Source organism: Meles meles, chromosome 21, assembly GCF_922984935.1.
Source record: "Meles meles chromosome 21, mMelMel3.1 paternal haplotype, whole genome shotgun sequence".
NCBI classification, from domain to species: Eukaryota; Metazoa; Chordata; class Mammalia; order Carnivora; family Mustelidae; genus Meles; species Meles meles.
Window position 1 is genome coordinate 27,445,193 of NC_060086.1, and position 19,994 is coordinate 27,465,186.

Sequence of the window (19,994 nt, forward strand, 5' to 3'; positions counted from 1 at the left end):
GGAACAAGCATCAAAATCCAGGAGATGCAGAGAACCCCCCTCAAAGTCAACAAGAACAGGTCCACACCCCATCACCTAATAGTAAAATTTACAAGTCTTAGTGACAAAGAGAAAATCCTGAAAGCAGCCCGAGAAAAGAAGTCTGTAACATACAATGGTCAAAATATTAGATTGGCGGCAGACTTATCCACAGAGACCTGGCAGGCCAGAAAGAGCTGGCATGATATATTCAGAGCACTCAACGAGAAAAACATGCAGCCAAGAATACTCTATCCAGCTAGGCTATCATTGAAAATAGAAGGAGAGATCAAAAGCTTCCAGGACAAACAAAAACTGAAAGAATTTGCAAACACCAAACCAGCTCTACAGGAAATATTGAAAGGGGTCCTCTAAGCAAAGAGAGAGCCTAAAAGTAGTAGATCAGAAAGGTACAGAGACAATATACAGTAACAGTCACCTTACAGACTAATAATGGCACTAAATTCATATCTCTCAATAGTTACCCTGAATGTTAATGGGCTAAATGCCCCAATCAAAAGACACAGGGTATCAGAATGGATAAAAAAACAAAACCCATCAGTATGTTGCCTACAAGAAACTCATTTTAGACGCGAAGACACCTCCAGATTTAAAGTGAGGGGGTGGAAAACAATTTACCATGCTAATGGGCATCAGAAGAAAGCTGGGGTGGCAATCCTTATATCAGATCAATTAGATTTTCAGCCAAAGACTATAATAAGAGATGAGGAAGGACACTATATCCTACTCAAAGGGTCTGTCCAACAAGAAGATCTAACAATTTTAAATATCTATGCCCCTAACGTGGGAGCAGCCAACTATATAAACCAATTAATAACAAAATCAAAGAAACACATCAATAATAATACAATAATAGTAGGGGACTTTAACACTCCCCTCACTGAAATGGACAGATCATCCAAGCAAAAGATCAACAAGGAAATAAAGGCCTTAAATGACACACTGGACCAGACGGACATCACAGATCTATCCAGAACATTTCATCCCAAAGCAACAGAATACACATTCTTCTCTAGTGCACATGGAACCTTCTCCAGAATAGATCACATCCTGGGTCACAAATCAGGTCTCAACCGGTATCAAAAGATTAGGATTATTCCCTGCATATTTTCAGACCACAATGCTCTGAAGCTAGAACTCAATCACAAGAGGAAAGCTGGAAAGAACCCAAATACATGGAGACTAAACAGCATCCTTCTAAAGAATGAATGGGTTAACCAGGAAATTAAAGAAGAATTGAAAAAATTCATGGAAACAAATGATAATGAAAACACAACAGTTCAAAATCTGTGGGACACAGCAAAGGCAGTCCTGAGAGGAAAATATATAGCAGTACAAGCCTTTCTCAAGAAACAAGAAAGGTCTCAAGTACACAACCTAACCCTACACCTAAAGGAGCTGGAGAAAGAACAAGAAAGAAACCCTAAACCCAGAAGGAGAAGAGAAATCATAAAGATCAGAGCAGAAATCAATGAAATAGAAACCAAAAAAAAAACAATAGAAAAAATCAATGAAACTAGGAGCTGGTTCTTTGAAAGAATCAATAAGATTGATAAACCCCTGGCCAGACTCATCAAAAAGAAAAGAGAAAGGACCCAAATCAATAAAATCATGAATGAAAGAGGAGAGATCACAACTAACACCAAAGAAATACGGAGAATTATAAGAACATACTATGAGCAACTCTACGCCAACAAATTGGACAATCTGGAAGAAATGGATGCATTCCTAGAGACATATAAATTACCACAACTGAACCAGGAAGAAATAGAAAACCTGAACAGGCCCATAACCAGTAAGGAGATTGAAACAGTCATCAAAAATCTCCAAACAAACAAAAGCCCAGGGCCAGACGGCTTCCCAGGGGAATTCTACCAAACATTTAAAGAAGAACTAATTCCTATTCTCTTGAAACTGTTCCAAAAAATAGAAACGGAAGGAAAACTTCCAAACTCATTTTATGAGGCCAGCATCACCTTGATCCCAAAACCAGACAAGGATCCCACCAAAAAAGAGAACTACAGACCAATATCCTTGATGAACACAGACGCAAAAATTCTCGCCAAAATACTAGCCAATAGGATTCAACAGTACATTAAAAGGATTATTCACCACGATCAAGTGGGATTTATTCCAGGGCTGCAGGGTTGGTTCAACATCCGCAAATCAATCAATGTGATAGAACACATTAATAAAAGAAAGAACAAGAACCATATGATACTCTCAATAGATGCTGAAAAAGCATTTGACAAAGTACAGCATCCCTTCCTGATCAAAACTCTTCAAAGTGTGGGGATAGAGGGCACATACCTCAATATTATCAAAGCCATCTATGAAAAACCCACCGCAAATATCATTCTCAATGGAGAAAACCTGAAAGCTTTTCCGTTAAGGTCAGGAACACGGCAGGGATGTCCATTATCACCACTGCTATTCAACATAGTACTAGAAGTCCTAGCCTCAGCAATCAGACAACAAAAAGAAATTAAAGGCATCCAAATCGGTAAAGAAGAAGTCAAACTATCACTCTTCGCAGATGATATGATACTATATGTGGAAAACCCAAAAGACTCCACTCCAAAACTGCTAGAACTTGTCCAGGAATTCAGTAAAGTGTCAGGATATAAAATCAATGCACAGAAATCAGTTGCATTTCTGTACACCAACAACAAGACGGAAGAAAGAGAAATTAAGGAGTCAATCCCATTTATAATTGTACCCAAAACTATAAGATACCTAGGAATAAACCTAACCAAAGAGACTAAGAATCTATACACAGAAAATTATAAAGTACTCATGAAAGAAATTGAGGAAGACACAAAAAAATGGAAAAATGTTCCATGCTCCTGGATTGGAAGAATAAATATTGTGAAAATGTCTATGCTACCTAAAGCAATCTACACATTTAATGCAATCCCTATCAAAATACCATCCATTTTTTTCAAAGAAATGGAACAAATAATCCTAAAATTTATATGGAACCAGAAAAGACCTCGAATAGCCAAAGGAATATTGAAGAACAAAGCCAAAGTTGGTGGCATCACAATTCCGGACTTCAAGCTCTATTACAAAGCTGTCATCATCAAGACAGCATGGTACTGGCACAAAAACAGACACATAGATCAGTGGAACAGAATAGAGAGCCCAGAAATCGACCCTCAACTCTATGGTCAACTCATCTTCGACAAAGCAGGAAAGAATGTCCAATGGAAAAAAGACAGCCTCTTCAATAAATGGTGCTGGGAAAATTGGACAGCCACATGCAGAAAAATGAAATTGGACCACTTCCTTACACCACACACGAAAATAGACTCCAAATGGATGAAGGACCTCAATGTGAGAAAGGAATCCATCAAAATCCTTGAGGAGAATGCAGGCAGCAACCTCTTCGACCTCAGCCGTAGCAACATCTTCCTAGGCACCACGGCAAAGGCAAGGGAAGCAAGGGCAAAAATGAACTATTGGGATTTCATCAAGATCAAAAGCTTTTGCACAGCAAAGGAAACAGTTAACAAAACCAAAAGACAACTGACAGAATGGGAGAAGATATTTGCAAACGACATATCAGATAAAGGGCTAGTATCCAAAATCTATAAGGAACTTAGCAAACTCAACACCCAAAGAACAAACAATCCAATCAAGAAATGGGCAGAGGACATGAACAGACATTTCTGCAAAGAAGACATCCAGATGGCCAACAGACACATGAAAAAGTGCTCCACGTCACTCGGCATCAGGGAAATACAAATCAAAACCACAATGAGATATCACCTCACACCAGTCAGAATGGCTAAAATTAACAAGTCAGGAAATGACAGATGCTGGCGAGGATGTGGAGAAAGGGGCACCCTCCTCCACTGTTTGTGGGAATGCAAGCTGGTGCAACCACTCTGGAAAACAGCATGGAGGTTCCTCAAAATGTTGAAAATAGAACTACCCTATGACCCAGCAATTGCACTACTGGGTATTTACCCTAAAGATACAAACATAGTGATCTGAAGGGGCACGTGTACCCGAATGTTTATAGCAGCAATGTCTACAATAGCCAGACTATGGAAAGAACCTAGATGTCCATCAACAGATGAATGGATCAAGAAGATGTGGTATATATACACAATGGAATACTATGCAGCTATCAAAAGAAATGAAATCATGCCATTTGCGACGACGTGGATGGAACTAGAGCGTATCATGCTTAGTGAAATAAGTCAATCGGAGAAAGACAACTATCATATGATCTCCCTGATATGAGGACATGGAGAAGCAACATGGGGGGGTAGGGGGATAGGAGAAGAGTAAATGAAACAAGATGGGATTGGGAGGGAGACAAACCATAAATGACTCTTAATCTCACAAAACAAACTGGGGGTTGCTGGGGGGAGGTGGGATTGGGAGAGGGGGAGCGGGCTATGGACATTGGGGAGGGGAGGCGAACCATAAGAGACTATGGACTCTGAAAAACAACCTGAGGGTTTTGGCGGGTCAGGGGTGGGAGGTTGGGGGAACAGGTGGTGGGTAATGGGGAGGGCACATTTTGCATGGAGCACTGGGTGTTGTGCAAAAAGAATGAATACTGTTACACTGAAAAAATAAATAAAATGAAAAAAAAAAGAAAAAAAAGAAAGCTATGGTTGTGATTTTCATCTCAGACAAATTAGATTTTAAGCCAAAGACTGTAGTAAGAGATGTAGAGAGACACTATGTCATACTTAAAGTGTCTATCCAACAAGAAAATCTAACAATTGTAAATATCTACACCCCAAACATGGGAGCAGCCAACTACATAAGCCAACTATTAACCAAAATAAAGAATCCTATTGATAATAATAATTAATAGTAGGAGACTTCAACATTCCACTTATAGCAAGAGATAGATAATCTAAGCAGAAGCTCAATAAAGAAACAAGAGCTTTGAATGACGCATTTATGACCAGATGGACTTTGTAGATATATATAGAACATTCCATCCTGAAACACCAGACTGATCATTCTTCTCAAGTGCAAATGGAACTTTCTCCAGAACAGATCACATACTGGGTCACAAATCAGGTCTCAACCAATAGTAAAAGATTAAGATTATTCCCTGCATCTCATCAGACATGATCCTTGGGATCAGAGAATCCAAAATTCCCAGAAGGCAGTTCCTCAAAAAAATTAAAAATAGAAATATCATACAATCTGGAAATTTCACTACTGTGTATTTACCCAAAGAAAACCCCAAGAACCATCTGGAAGAATCCATTCACCTCCTTTCATCATACATCATTTCTTCCTCTATTTCATTTTTTCCCCTTATAGTATAAATGTGGTCAAGTTGTTTAATGTATAAAATATCTCCTGTCTCATTCTCACAACTTTGGGTGAATTCTAATGTTTCCTTCAGTTTCAAAGCTAACTTTGTTCAAAGTATAACCCAAATTCTTAGCTTTACCTCTGTTACTAGAATACTGTTTACCCTAGAGCATGCAGGATCCCACAACCCCATCTTCCTGATGTCATAATGATGAGCTAAAGAGGAAAGAAATACACCATTTAGGATCCCATTACTACCACTCAACTGACCATAGTACAATAGTTCTTGCTAACTGCATCACTGAAGTTCTGATTGCTAAATCTAATACACTCTATTCAGTCTTACATTGCTGGAGATTTCCTGAAATCTGACACCATTTACCAGTTTCTTCATCTTGAATTTTTCTTCCCATTTAGCTTTCCCCAAGGTTATGCACTCTCTCCCAAGCAGCATGTGCACCCAATGGCTGGCTGATTCAGAGATATAAAAGAAAGCTACCTTGCCTTGATTTGGGACCATTCTGAAAGTTCATCCTGTTCCAGAGCTCTAAAGTGCACGAAGACCACAGTTACAAGTAAACTGCATTTATAAGTGAACTGCATCTTCTACCCTGTCTTTCCCTCTACAGCATCTTGTCTGGCATATGTTAGATGTATTGTTGAGAGAACTTGCCTTTTACTCTAGCAGTTTCAAAGAACACGAAAGATAATCTTGTCTTAGATTCTATCCTTGTTGCCTCTCTCTCCTCAAAAATTTTTTTCTCTCTCCAGAATCTACTGAGTCGACTAATACTGTCAGTATCAATGTCTACCATGATTGCCATCTATTATCTTCAGTGTCTGCCTGTTACCTGTACTCCCAAGACATCAAGTTTCTCAAATCTTTTTTTTTCTTTAAGATTTTTTTTATTTATTTATTTATTTATTTATTTATTTGACGGAGAAAGAGAGACAGAGACAGAGAGAGAAGGAACACAAGCAGGGGAGCAGGAGAGGCAGAAGCAGGCTACCGCTGAGCAGGGAGCCAGATGAGGGGCTTGATCCCAGAATCCTGGGATCAGGACCTGAGCCGAAGACAGATGCTTAATGACTGAGCCACCCAGATGCCCCAAGCTTCTCATATCTTAGATTGTAATAGTGTCTTACCTTTGGTAGACTTTTAGTGATGCTAAAGTGCTCAATGAACACATCCCCAGAGGTAACCATCTCTTCTCCAGTCAAAATTTTGAAGGTAGCAGTTTTTCCAGCTCCATTGAATCCAAGCAATGCAAAGCACTCTCCTCTTTGGATTGTAACAGAAATATTTTTCACAGCCAGAATGACTGGATACTTAAAATATATCTAAAAAAATCCAGAAAACACAATGCAGTAAAGAGTATTTGAAGATCAAACAAATAAATACCTCAGATCCCTATGGACCATGACTTCAGATAGTTTCACAAGAACTCTTCTATTATACTGGGGAAGTACACATATATTCTTTAAAAACAAAAACAAAAACCATAGTGTGCCCTGGACACTGATGCCATGCTCTTGGGGATAACTGAAGCCAGCATATATTGGCCAGTGAATTATATTACCTTTGTGAGTTCCTTAATAATCACTGGGGAATCCAGTAACCCCGGAGGCTGCCCCAGGATTCTCTGTCTTTCATTTTGTATGTCTTCATCATCAGATTCTCCAGATAGTTCCTTGGACACTTTTCCCTATATTTGAAATAAGCAAGAGATAAACACTTATCACTTATAAGAGATTCCCAATAGGAGTAGCACCTGACTTTTTACAAAAACCAATGGAGAGTGATATCAGCTTGCTGGGGGATTAGGAGACCCTGGTGCTTGCTGCCACCCTCCATATCAATGATTTAACAAATATCCACAGAGAAAATAACCCTGGGAGAGTTCTGGAGTACAGTTAAAGAGGATGCAGCAACCTGATGGAGTAGAAACTCCAGGGATGACCATATAAAAAACCAGAGGATGCATTTTACCCACATCAACCCATTCCTCAGCTTAGCACAGCTTGGTACCAAGAAGAATCTCTTTGTTCACAATATCTCTTCTTGAGAGAAAAGTAGGGCAAGAGGATCCCAGTAGCCACTGTCATGAGGTACACCAGCAGCCCTCATTGCTACTAGAGACACTAAAGTTGTCACTGCCAAAACACTTGCAGTCTTTAATAATGCTAAACTCAGCTGATGGAACAATCCAGAGTTTATTCCACTGTTCACCCCAACACCTTGAGTCAGAGATGCTGCTGTACCCCCTTGAAACCAGAGCCAGAGATACCAGACTCCACCCATCTGGTGCCCTCACATTCATATGAAGGTAAAGGTCTTTTCCCACCTTTATAGACTGGTCTTTTCCCAGTCTATAAAGTCCGGAAGAGGTGACTGTTCTTACAAATGCACAGATGTATATATGAGGCTACAAGGAACACACACAAAAATCAAGAAACAACAAAAAAATTTTGAACATGAAACATGACACCACTAAAGGAACACAGGGAATTTCATGTAACTTATCCCAAAGAAATACAGATTTTAAAACTACCTGAAAAATAATTCAAAATAAATCTTTTTAAAAAGTTCAGTGAGCTATAAGAGAATACAAATAGATAATTTAATGAAATTAGGAAAAAAATATGAAAAAAAGAGAAGTTCAAAAGGATATAAAATCATAAGAAGGAGAACTAATGAATTCAGTAAAGTTGCAGTTTACAAAATCAATGTACAAAAATTTGTTGCATTTCTATACACTAATAATGATCTATCAGAAAGGGAAATTATGAAAACAATCCCATTTACAACTACATTAGAAAGAATAAAATACCTAAGAATAAATTTAACCATGGAGGTGAAATTCTTGTGAACTGAGAACTATAAGACAATTAAAGAAATTAAAACAGACACAAAGGAAAAGATATCCTATGCACATGGATTGGAAGAATTTATATTGTTATAACCAAGAGGCTCAGCTAATCAATTAGTAATGGAGATGCAAATGAATCACAAGATACTGCTAATCCAAAAGAAGACATGAAAAGAAAAAAAATAAAATATAGATGTGAAAGAAAATAAAAAGCAAAATGATAAACTTAAACCCAACCATATAAAAAGTTACATTCAAAATAGTCTAAATTCACATTTGCTATCATTAAACTTTTTTCAATTTTGAAGCTAAAAAAAATAGTCTAAATTCTATTAAAATGTAGAGATTATCAGATTGAATAAAAAAAACAAAGTAAATTATGCTATCTATAAGAAACTCATTTCAGGGGTGCCTGGGTGGCTCAGTGGGTTAAAGCCTCTGCCTTCGCCTGAGGTCATGATCCCAGGATCCTGGGATCGAGCCCCACATTAGGCTCTCTGCTCAGCAGGGAGCCTGCTTCCTCCTCTCTCTCTGTGCCTTCCTCTCTGCCTACTTGTGATCTCTGTCTGTCAAATAAATAAATAAAATCTTAAAAAAAAGAAACTCGTTTCATATATAATAATAATAATACTGGTTAAAGGTCAAATGATAAAAAAGATACATCATGCAAAATGTATACGTGAAAAAATTGGCAGAGTAACATCAGACGGAATATATTATAGAACAAGGAATATCACCAGAGATTTTTCAAAAAGTAATTACATAATGACTGATGGTCAATTCATCAAGAGGATATAAAAATCCTAAGTGCATGTGCGCCTAATATTTTAGATTATAAACAGATAAGGCCAAAACAAAAAAATAAAAATAAGTAAGCAAGTAAGTAAACAAATAAATAAAGGAGGAGAAATAGGCAAATTCACTGTCATACTTAGAGTCTTTAATCTCTTGAAAATTGGTATAAAGTGTTGAGGAAAAAATAAGAATATAGAAAAATTGAACATTATTAAACAACTTTATCTAGTTAACAGTTAAAGAACACTGAATCCAATAAGTGCAGATATGCATTCTTTCCAGTACACATATTTTGAGCCATGAAACAACTCTTCATAAATTTATGGAGACAGAAGAAAATGTACTCCAGAAATTAAAAAAAAAAAAAAAAAAGAAATCAACAGAACAATACCTATAAAATTTTGAAATATTTAGAAATTAAACACTTCATAAATAATTCATGCATTAAAAAAGGAATCACAAAAGATATTAGAATATGTTTTGAAGAGAATGAAAACATGATATTTCAAAACTTATGAGATGTACCTAAAGAAGTGATTAGAGAGATTTATATCATTAAATATTTACATTAAAAAGAATAAAATTAAAAAAAAAAGAATAAAGTCTCAGTGGTCCAAACTTCTACCAGAAGAAACTAGAAATAAAAGTCAAATAATACAAGTAAATCCATAAAGAGAAAGACATTATAATGACAAGAGTGAACTCAATGATATTGGAAACAAATAATGGAAGAAAAATCAATGAAAACAAAAGTAGGTTATTTAAAATATCTACAAAATTCAATAACCTCTAGTATAACTGATCAATAAAAAAAATAAATTACCAGTATGAAGAATAAATAATGGGCCATTACTATGGATGTTCTGAACCTCAGAAGAATACTAAAGGGGTAAACCTAAGAGCTCCTTGCAAAGGACAATTTCTGATATGATGGAAATATTCTATATTTCGAGTATGATGAGATTGTAATGGTTTTGCACCCATAAATATTTGTGAAAATTCAGAGATGGTAAAACTTAGATGATGAACTTTGAATTTAAAGAAATTCTGTCCCAAGAAAAAGGATACTGAAATACACAATATGACATATGTTGGTAAAGTTACAAAAACTTACAGGCAAAAGAGGAAAAAAAACCCAACATATTGCCATCCAAACAAGAAAAAAATAAGTTCTGAAGATATGAGGAGATGAAAGATTACTGAGACTCTCAAAATCTGCAGAGGCCGATGTAGGGCACTATGATCTGAGACCATGATCTGAGCCAAAATCTAGAGTTATACACTTAAGCAACTGATCCATCCAGATGCCCCTAAAATATAATATTTATTGGTAAACATATATTGGGGAAAAAAACACCTATGGTATTTAACTGCAACTCTAAGAATTATAAATATTATAAGAATTGAATCATGGGGATGCCTGGATGGCTATATCAGTTAAATATCTGCCTTTGGCTCAGGTCCTGGGATCAAGTCCCACATCAGTCTCTTTGCTCAGCAGGGAGCCTTCTTCTCTCTCTGCCTGCCACTCCCCTTGTTTGTGCTCTCTCTCTCTGACAAATAAATAAATAAAATCTTTAAAACAAAAGAATTGAATCATGGGAGATCTGTACTATGGAAACTATAAAACGTTGGTGAAAAAATTAAAGATGGCACAAAAAAAATGGAAAGACATTCCATGCTCATTAATTAGAAGAACAAATATTGTTAAACTGTCTATTGTACCCAAGCAATCTACACATTTTTTAATGCAATCCCTATCAAATTATGAACAGATTTTTTCAGAGAACTAGAACAAAAAATCCCAATATTTGTATGGAACCACAAAGATCTTGAATAGTCAAAACAATCTTGAAAATGAAATCAGGGGCGCCTGGGTGGCTCAGTCATTAAGTCTGCCTTTGACTCAAGGTCATGATCCTGGGGTCCTGGGATTGAGCCCCGCATCAGGTTCCCTGCTTGGTGGAGAGCCTGCTTCTCCTTCTTGCACTCCCCCTGCTTGTGTTCTCTGTGTGTTTGTGTGTGTGTGTGTGTGTGTGTGTGTGTGTGTGTGTGTGTGAGAGAGAGAGAGAGAGAGAGAGAGAGAAATAAAATCTTAAAAAAAAAAGAAAAAGAAAATGAAATGAAACAAGACTGGATATCACAATCCCAGACCTCAAGTTGTATTACAAAGCTGCACTAATAAAAACAATATGGTATTGGAACAAAAACAGAAACATAGATCAATAGAACATAATAGAAAACCCAGAAATAAAGCCACAGTTATATGGTCAGTGAATCTTTAACAAAGGAGGAAAGATCAACAAATGATGTAGGGAAAACTTTAGAGAAAACATGCAAAAGAATGAAACGGGACCATTTTCTTATACCATACACAAAAATAAATATAAAATGGATTACAGATCTAATTGTGAGACCTGAAACCATAAAATTCCTAGAAGAGAACATAGGCAATAATTTCTTTGACACTGGCCACAACGAAGTTTTCCAAGATATATCTCCTGAGACAAGGGAAATAAAAGTGAAAATATTTAACTCTTGGGACTAAATCAAAATAAAAAAACTTCTGTACAGTGAAAGAAACAATCAACAAAACTAAAATGCAACCTGTGAAATGGGAGAAGATATTTGCAAATCACATATTCAATAAAGGGTAGAATCCAAAATATATGAAGAACTCACACAACTCAACACCCAGAACCCAAATAATCCAATCCAAAATGAGCAGAAGACGTGAACAGACATTTTTTGAAAGGAGACAGCCAGATGGCCAACAGACATATGAAAAGATGCTCAACATCACTCATCATCAGGGAAATGCAAATCAAAACTACAATGAGATATCACCTCACACCTGTCAGGATGGCTAAAACCAACAACACAAGAAACAATGAGTGTTGGTGAGGGTGTGGAGAAAAATGAATCTTGATGCACTGTTGGTAAGAATGGAAACTGGTGCGGCCACTCTGGAAATCAGTATGGAGATTCCTAAAAAGTTAAAAATAGAACTACACTATATCCAGCAATTTTACGACTTGGTATTACAACCCCAAAATGCAAAAACACTAATTCAAAGGGATACATGCACCCCTATGTTTATAGCAGCATTATTACAATAGCCAAATTATGGAAACAGCCCAAGTATCCATTAACAGATGATTAATGGATAAAGAAGTGATATAGGACAGAGCTTGGGAAGAATCTGGGGTAGGAGGACTCTGAGCTTTCCTCATCTCATGTTTATAACTAGATATGATTCACATCCAAGTAAATAAACAAGAGAACAACCTGAAGACTGACAGAACAAACTACATAGCTAAATATAGAGAAGAAGCTGCATCTGAAAGGTTAGGAATGTCAGAAAGGTAGAGGGAGGCTGTCCACAGGAGGGAAGGAGCTCCCTCCTTTTTTTTTTTTTTTTTTTTCCATAGAAAGGGCAGAGAAAAAGACCCTTTCACCAGGGAGCTTAAACAGGGAAGACTAATCCCCCTAATATCTGGCTTTAAAAGCGAGAGGGACTGAATGCCATGAGTTTTAAAAACTGGTGGGACTTGAAGCCTAAAACTTTAAAAATCTCAGCACTGTATAAGCCAGGAGGGCAAGTGATAGCTGGTTTGCTGCCCTTAAAGAGACAGCAGTCTGCATGGAGAAGCAATATAAAAATAGCAGTTTAGGGACGCCTGAGTGGCTCAGTGGGTTAAAGCCTCTGCCTTCGGCTCAGGTCATGATCCCAGGGTCCTGGGATCGAGCCCCACATCAGGCTCTCTGCTCTGCAGGGAGCCTGCTTCTCCCTCTCTCTCTCTGCCTGCCTCTCTGCCTACTTGTGATCTCTGTCTGTCAAATAAATAAATAAAATCTTAAAAAAAAAAGAAAGAAAAACAGCAGTTTACACAACACCAGGGACAAACAAGAGACAGATCTGTACATACTGATTTCAGAGGGTGTTGGAGGACTTCTCTGAAAACAAGGGAGCTGGCACATTCCACTTTCCTCCCCCAACCCCCAGCATAAACAAAGCTGCTTGCAGGAGGTGGTGTTGAACAAACATTTGCTAACTAATGGGCTAGTACTGCACTAAGCCCATGATTTCTCCAGAGGACTCACTTACTTGGAGCCTGTTAGCCTTGGCGCTGGGCTCAAGGCAAATTTTTTTGGCATGTGTGCTCCTACACAACTGTCTGGTACACAGTTGTGGCAGTGCACTGCACACATCCAACTTGGGACTGAGCCATGCTCCCAGAGCCACCTTCATGCACTAGACCCAGATGTGTCCAGTCATTGCTGGCTCAGCCTCAACCCCCCTGCCGCCATGGCCTACAACCCTCAGCTGCTGCAGTGCTTCAGGGAATCTGGTATGGGACGAGTAGCCCAGTTAAAATTTTGCTAACACCACTGCCTCACTCTCATGAATGAAATGACTCAGAGACAATGGCAGGGCATAAGCAACATACAAAGAATACCCTCCTAAAGTGTCAGGTCCTGGCCCTGCTTGGATCCCACTAATAAATACCACAGAGAGTGAGCATAGCCTACAACAGGCAGTGAGTGCAGATGGCTGCACTGAAATGACTCAGAGACAACAGCAGGGCATAAGCAACACACAAAGAATACCCTCCTAAAGTGTCAGCTCCTGTTGAGCAGGACACTGCACTGCATGGCAGTACAGGGCCTCTTCTTCCTAGAGTCACCACTTTTAAGAGCAGAAGAAAGAGCTGACTGAGAAACTTATCCCAAATGGAAGAATAGGACAAGGCCATAGCCAGAGATCTAAAAGAAACAGACTTAAGTAACATGCCTGATACAGAATTTAAAGCAGTGATCATAAGGATACTCATAGGACTTAAGGAAAGGATGAAAAAATATGAGTGAGATCCTTAACACAGAGATAAGAAATAACATAACATAGATAAAGGCCTCAATAAACAAAATGAGAAGTATGCTTGATGGAATGAAAGACAGGATAGAAGAAGCAGAGGAATGAATTAATGACCTAAAAGACAGAGTAACAGAAAGCAACCAAACTGAACCAAAGAGAGGTAAAAGATTAATGCAAAATGAAAATAGACTTAGGGAAACTCAGTGACTCCATCAAATGTAGTAACATTCATATAGCAGTTCCAGAAGAAAAAGAGAGGAAAGGGGGCAGAAAATTTATTTGAAGAAATAATAGCTAAAAACATCCCTATCTGGGGAAGGAAACAGATATTCAGATGCAGGAGGCACAGAGAAGCAGACCCACATCAAGACATGCTATAATTAAATAGGCAAAATATAGTGAAAAGAAAAAAAATTAGTCAGGAAGATAAAAGGAAATCATAACTTGTGAGGGAAAACCCACAAGGATAGCATGAGATTTTTAAGCAGAAACTTTGCAAGCCAAAAGAAAGTGGCAAGATATATTCAAAGTGCTGACTGGGAAAATCTGCAGCCAAGAATGCTTCTATCCAGCAAGGCTATCATTCAAAATAGAAGGAGAGGTAAAGAGATTCCCAGACACATCAAAAACTAAAGCAGCTCATGCCTGCTAAATCATCCCTGCAAGAAATATTAAAGGGGACTTTAAAGAGAGGAAAGAAAAGACTGAAAATGACAGCATAAAGGTAGGAAACACATTTTGTTTAAACAAATATGTCCAAAACATTGTCATTTTAACACATTGAAATATTTTATATTCTTTTTGTCATATTAAAATAAGTCCTTAAGTAAGTTTTCAGTCTAAAGGAAAACAATAGCAGAGGGATACTCATATATTCAGGAAAGAATGAATAGCACCAGAAACACTAAGTATCTACATAAATACAAACTCATTTTCCTATTGGCTACCTTGAAATACATAATATATTATTTTTCATGGTTAATAACAATGACATGTATAGATGTAAGACATACACCAACTGCAGCATTAAAAAAAAAAAAACAAGGGATAGAATTGGACATTTATGGTTTCATACTTACATTTTACAATATTAACTCTAAAAACACTTGAAAATTAACTATATATTTTGTAAAGCCTGCATTGACCACTAAAGATAAATATTAAATATTAAAGATAAGTATTGCTAGAGTGAACCAAAAAATTAAAATGGAATTCCAACATATTCAATTAACCCAAGTTAAGGCAGAAATGTGAAAAGAGTGAAACAAAAGACCGAAAAATTAAAATGGAATTCCAACATATTCAATTAACCCAAGTTAAGGTAGAAATGTGAAAAGAGTGAAACAAAAGACTGAAGGGACAAATAGAAGACAAATAACATATTTGTTATTTATTATTTGACAAATACAAATTTATCAATAAAGGACCAAATGCTCAAATTTGAAAGTCAGAATGAATAAAAAGTTAGGACCCAATTACATGCTGTTTACAGTGAGCCAGTTTAAATGTAAAGACATGGAATTTGAGGGGTGCCTGGGTGGCTCAGTAGGTTAAAGCCTCTGCCTTCAGCTCAGGTCATGTTCCCAAGGTCCTGGGATTGAGCCCCACATTGGGGTTCTGCTCAGCACGGAGCCGCTTCCTCCTCTTTCTCTGCCTGCTTCTCTGCCTACTTGTGATCTCCGTCTGTCAAATAAATAAGTAAAATCTTAAAAAAAAAAAAGACATAGAATTTTGAAAATAAATGTATGTAAGAAGATATTCAGGGGCACCCGGGGGGCTCAGTGGGTTAAAGCCTCTGCCTTCAGTTCAAGTCATGATCCCAGCATCCTGGGATCGAGCCCCGAATCGGGCTCTCTGCTCCATGGGGACCTGCTTCCTCCTCTCTCTCTGCCTGCTTCTCTGCCTACTTGTGACCTCTGTCAAATAAATAAATAAATAAATCTTTTGTAAAAAAAGATATTCACAAATGACACTACAGATAAGAGGCTGATATCCAAGATCTATAAAGAACTCCTCAAACTCAATGTGCAAAATACAGATAATCATGTCAAAAAATGGGCAGAAGACATGAACAGACACTTCTCCAAAGAAGACATACAAATGGCTAACAGACAAATGAAAAAATGTTCATCATCACTAGCAGTCAGGGAAATTCAAATCAAAACCACACTGAGGGGTGCCTGGGTGGCTCAGTGTGTTGAAGCCTCTGCCTTCAACTCAGGTCGTGATCCCAGGGTCCTGGAATCAAGCCCCACATCAGGCTCTTTGCTCAGCAGGGAGCCTGCTTCCCTTCCTCTCTCTCTGCCTGCCTCTCTGCCTACTTGTGATCTCTGTCAAATAAATAAATAAAATCTTTAAAAAAGAAAACCCACATTGAGATACATCACCTTATACCAGTTAGAATGGCAAAAAATCAGCAGGACAGGAAACAACAAGTGTTGGAGAGGATGTGGAGAAAGGGCAACCCTCTTACACTGTTGGTGGGAATGCAAGTTGGTGCAGGCACTTTGGAAAACAGTTTGGAGATTCCTCAAAAAATTAAAAATAGAGCTAGCCTATGGCCCTGCAATTGCACTACTGGGTATTTACCCCAAAGATACAGATCTAGTAAAAAGAAGGCCCATATGTACCCCCAATGTTCATAGCAGCAATGACTACAATCACCAAACTCTGGGAAGACCCGAGATGCCCTTCAACAGACAAATGGATAAAGAAGATGTGGTGCACATATACAATGGAATATTATAGAGCCATCAGAAAGGATGAATACCCAACTTTTTTTTTTAAGATTTTGTTTATTTGACAGACAGAGAGCACAAGTAGGCAGAGAGGAGAGGGAGTGGGGGGACAGAGGAAGCAGGCTCCCTGCTGAGCAGAGAGCCCAATTTGGGGCATGATCCCAGGACCCTAGGATCATGACCTGAGCTGAAGGCAGAGGCTTTAAACCCAATAAGCCACGCAGGCACTCCAATACCCAACTTTTGTATCAACGTAGATGAGACTGGAGGAGATTATGTTGAGTGAAATAAGTCAAGCAGAGAAAGTAAATTATCATATGGTTTCACTTACTTGTAGAACATAAGGAATAAAATGGAGAACACTGGGAGAAGGAAAGGAAAAGTGAACTGGGGTAAATTGGAGGGAGACACAAAAGAGGAGAGACTGTAGATTCTGAGAAACAAACTGAGGGCTACAGGGGTGAGGGAAGTTGGGGGATGAGTGAGCCTGGTGGTGTGTATTAAAGAGGGCATGTATTGCATGGGGCACTGGGTGTGGTGCATAAACAATGAATCTTGGAACACTGGGAAAAAAATAAAATGAAGATGTTTAAAAAAAAGAAAATAAATATGTAAAATGACATACCATGAGAAACTGTACAAGAGTGAAGGTGCCCATTAATGTCACAGGAAATAGACTTTAAGACAAAGAATATTATCAGAGATGTATGTATGTCATTACCAGTGATACTCCATAATTCAATTAATCAGAAAGACATACAATAATAAATGTTTATTGGCTTAATGATAGAGATTCAAATACATATTTTTTAAAATGACAGAACTGGGGTGCCTGGGTGGCTCAGTGGGTTAAAGCCTCTGCCTTCGGCTTGGGTCATGATCTCAGTGCCATGTCCGGCTCCTTGCTTAGCGGGGAGCCTGCTTCTCCCTCTCTCTCTGCCTGCCCCTGCCCACTTATGATTTCTCTCTCTGCTAAATAAATAAATAAATAAATCTTAAAAAAAATGACAGAACTAAAGGGAAAAATAAACAAACCTATAACTAGGATTGGAGATTTTACACTCTTTTCCCAGCAATTGAAAGATAAATCTAACAAAAATATCAGTTAGAAACTAGGTGATGTAAGCAATCTTATCAACCATCATAACCTAATTGATATTTATAGAACATTATAGCTAACAAATACAAAAGACACATTTATTTCACATGCATATAGCATATCACCAAGATTGATCACATGCTGAGCCATACAGTAATCACCAATTAATTTAAAAGGATTGACTATAGAGTGTGTTTTTTGACCATGAAGGAATTAAACTAGAAATCGGTAATAATTAATATATCTAGAAACTTCCCAAATATTTTGAAAATTTAACTTTTAAGCAATCCATAAATCAAAAAAAGAAATCATACAGGAAATTTTAAAAATACTTAAACATTTGTCTCCAAACAAACAAAAGCCCAAAGCCAGACAGTTTCACAGGAGAATTCTACCAAACATTTAAAGAAGATTTAATTCCTATTCTCCTGAAACTGTTCCAAAAAAATAGAAATGGAAGGAAAACTTCCAAACTCATTTTATGAGGACAGCATCACCTTGATCCCAAAACCAGACAAGGATCCCATCAAAAAAGAAAATTAGAGACCAATATCCTTGATGAACACAGATGCAAAAATTCTCACCAAAATACTAGCCAATAGGACCCAACAATACATTAAAAGGGTTATTCACCACGACCAAGTGGGATTTATTCCAGGGCTGCAAGTTTGGTTCAACATCCGCAAATCAATCAATGTGATACATTAATAAAAGAAAGAACAAGAACCATATGATACTACCAATAGATGCTGAAAAAGCATTTGACAAAGTACAGCATCCCTTCCTGATCAAAACTCTTCAAAATGTAGGGATAGAGGGCACATACCTCAATATTATCAAAGAAATATATGAAAAACCCACCACAAATATCATTGTCAATGGAGAAAAACTGAAAGCTTTTCTGCTAAGTTCAGGAACACAGCAGGGATGTCCATTATCTCCACTGCTATTCAACACAGTACTAGAAGTCCTAGCCTCAGCAGTCAGACAGCAAAAAGAAATTAAATGCATCCAAATCGGCAAAGAAGAAGTCAAACTATCACTCTTTGCAGATGATTTGATACTATACGTGGAAAACCCAAAAGACTCCACTCCAACTCTGCTAGAATTTTTACAGGAATTCAGTAAAGTGTCAGGATATAAAAATCAATGGACAGAAATCAGTTGCATTTCTTTACACCAACAACAAGACATAAGAAAGAGAAATTAAGGAGTCAATTCCATTTACAATTGCACCCAAAACCATAAGATACCTAGGAATAAACCTAACCAAAGAGGCAAAGAATCTATACTCAGAAAACTATAAAGTACTCATGAAAGAAATTGAGGAAGACTCAAAGAAATGGAAAAATGTTCCATGCTCAGGGATTGGAAGAACAAATATTGTGAAAATGCCTATGCTACCTAAAGCAATCTGTACATTTGATGCAATCCCTATCAAAATCCCATGCATTTTTTTCAAAGAAATGGAACAAATAATCCTAAAATTTATATAGAATCAAAAAAGACCTTGAATAGCCAAAGGAATATTGAAAAAGAAAGCCGAAGTTGGTGGCATCACAATTCCGGACTTCAAGCTCTATTACAAAGCGGCCATCATCAAGACAGTGTGGTACAAAACAGACACATAGATCAATGGAACAGAATAGAGAGCCCAGAAATGGACCCTCAACTCTATGGTCAACTAATCTTTGACAAAGCAGGAAAGAATGTCCAATGGAAAAAAGACAGCTTCTTCAACAAATGGTGCTGGGAAAATTGGACAGCCACATGAAGAAAAATGAAATTGGACCATTTCCTTACACCCCACATGAAAATAGACTCAAAATGGATGAAGGACCTAACGTGAGAAAGGAATCCATCAAAATCCTTGAGGAGAACACAGGCAGCAACCTCTTTGACCTCAGCCACAGCAACTTCTTGCTAGGAACATTGCCAAAGGCAAGGGATGCAAGGGCAAAAATGAACTATTGGGACTTCATCAAGATCAAAAGTTTTTGCACAGCAAAGGAAACAGTTAACAAAACCAAAAGAAAACTGACAGAATGGGAGAAGATATTTGCAAGCGACATATCAGATAAAGGGCTAGTATCCAAAATCTATAAGGAACTTAGCAAACTCAATACCCAAAGAACAAATAAACCAATCAAGAAATGGGCAGAGGACATGAACAGACTTTCTGCAAAGAAGACATCCAGATGGCCAACAGACACATGAAAAATTGCTCCACATCACTCGGCATCAGGGAAATACAAATCAAAACCACAATGAGATACCACCTCACA

At 37.7% G+C, this 19,994-nt stretch overlaps 1 protein-coding gene across 1 annotated transcript in view; it reads right to left on the reverse strand.

The window, feature by feature from the left end:
- LOC123933949 (phospholipid-transporting ATPase ABCA3-like) overlaps nt 1-19,994 on the reverse strand; it is a 133,634-nt gene that overhangs the window by 21,719 nt on the left and 91,921 nt on the right. The window contains 2 exon segments of the mRNA XM_045993739.1: nt 6,478-6,672; nt 6,912-7,037. Of these exon segments, the coding sequence (XP_045849695.1) occupies nt 6,478-6,672; nt 6,912-7,037 (321 nt within the window).